This window comes from Hipposideros armiger, unplaced genomic scaffold, assembly GCF_001890085.2.
Source record: "Hipposideros armiger isolate ML-2016 unplaced genomic scaffold, ASM189008v1 scaffold_867, whole genome shotgun sequence".
Classification (NCBI taxonomy): Eukaryota; Metazoa; Chordata; class Mammalia; order Chiroptera; family Hipposideridae; genus Hipposideros; species Hipposideros armiger.
In genome coordinates, this window is record NW_017732217.1 from 557,388 (window position 1) to 558,653 (window position 1,266).

The window sequence follows — 1,266 nt, forward strand, 5'->3', positions numbered from 1 at the left end:
GGACTTTTAGTCTCTATCTCTCTGTCTCTGTCTCCAAGTCTCTCTCTCTGTATTTGTTTTTTCCATCTGTCTCTGTCTGTCTCTCATTGTTACCTGTCTCTTTTCTTCGGTGTCTCTCCTCTCTCTCTCCCTTCCTCCTGTATTTCTCCCACCGTCTTTGTCTCTGTTTCTCTCTAAGCCTCTAAAGAATGCTCAAGCCCTGGTCCCCATAGAGGGATGGGGGAAGTTGGGGGGTAGGGTAGGCAGAGCTGCTACTGGAAGACCTCCTGGCTGGGAGGCCCCTTCCAGCGAGGGAGGGTTGTCAGCCTAACCACAGTGACAGCTCCTTTTCTGCCCCCTCCCATCCAGGCTGCAGGAGGCCCGAGCCCTGCTGAGGCGACGGCGGCCCCGCGGGCCGGGGGGCCGGGCACTGTTGAGAAGGAGGCCCCCACAGCGCGCCCCTGCCGGCCAGGCCCGGGGTAAGAACATCCGCTTTTCCTCCGCCGGGGGTGAAGGGGGAGTTCCGGGCCAGATAAAGCCGTCTGGTTCCCACGGTCTAGCCGCCGCCTAGCCGCCCCCCATTGTAGCTCAGCACCCCACCCCAGGACGCGACCCCCTCTAGGGACCCCGGCGTCCGGTTGCGCGAGGTGAGCCCGGGACAGGACCAGACGCCGGCCAGAGGCGCTGACCCGCGGGGGTGGGGCCGGGAAGCCAGGCGTCCGGGCTCCCCGCAGCCAAAGAGGGGGGGCGCTGTCCCGTCAGAGGGCGAAGCTGAACTAGCCCAGACAACAAAAGCGATTGTGCGGGTTGGCGCCTGCCCGGTCACCGAATGCCCAAAATTGCGGGGCGGCTAGAGGCCAAAGGCCTCCCCCTGCTTCCCCTGCTCTCCTCTCGCTCCAGCTCTCGCCCCTGGGCTAGCACACCTCCCAGTCTCAACCACCCTCAAAAGTCCCCCTCTTGCTGTGGCCTTCAGCCCAGATGTGTCCCCTCCTTCCTAAAGTTTTCCAGATGTGGGCCTCCGGCCAGATGTGAGGACCCCCGCCCACAACTTCAATCCACTGTTTCCCCTTATCCATTCTGACTTGTCCTACCAGGTGTGGGGGGTTCTGGCCAGATGTGAGTGCATCCTCAAATGCCCCCCAGCGTCCTGCCCACCATCCAGACCCCCAGTTCCTTCATGTGCCCAGGTGCACCGACCCTTTTCTCTCCCAAATGTGCCACCTGGCTGCCCAGATGTGCCATAACAGCCCCCTGTCCAGATGAAGACCCTTTCTCTGTACCTAGGGC

At 62.2% G+C, this 1,266-nt stretch overlaps 1 protein-coding gene across 1 annotated transcript in view; it reads left to right on the forward strand.

Moving 5' to 3' along the window:
• LTBP4 (latent transforming growth factor beta binding protein 4) overlaps positions 1-1,266 on the forward strand; it is a 36,200-nt gene that overhangs the window by 4,504 nt on the left and 30,430 nt on the right. The window contains exon 4 of the mRNA XM_019629804.1: positions 349-458. Within this exon, the coding sequence (XP_019485349.1) occupies positions 349-458 (110 nt within the window). The remainder of the gene's footprint in view (positions 1-348; positions 459-1,266) is intronic.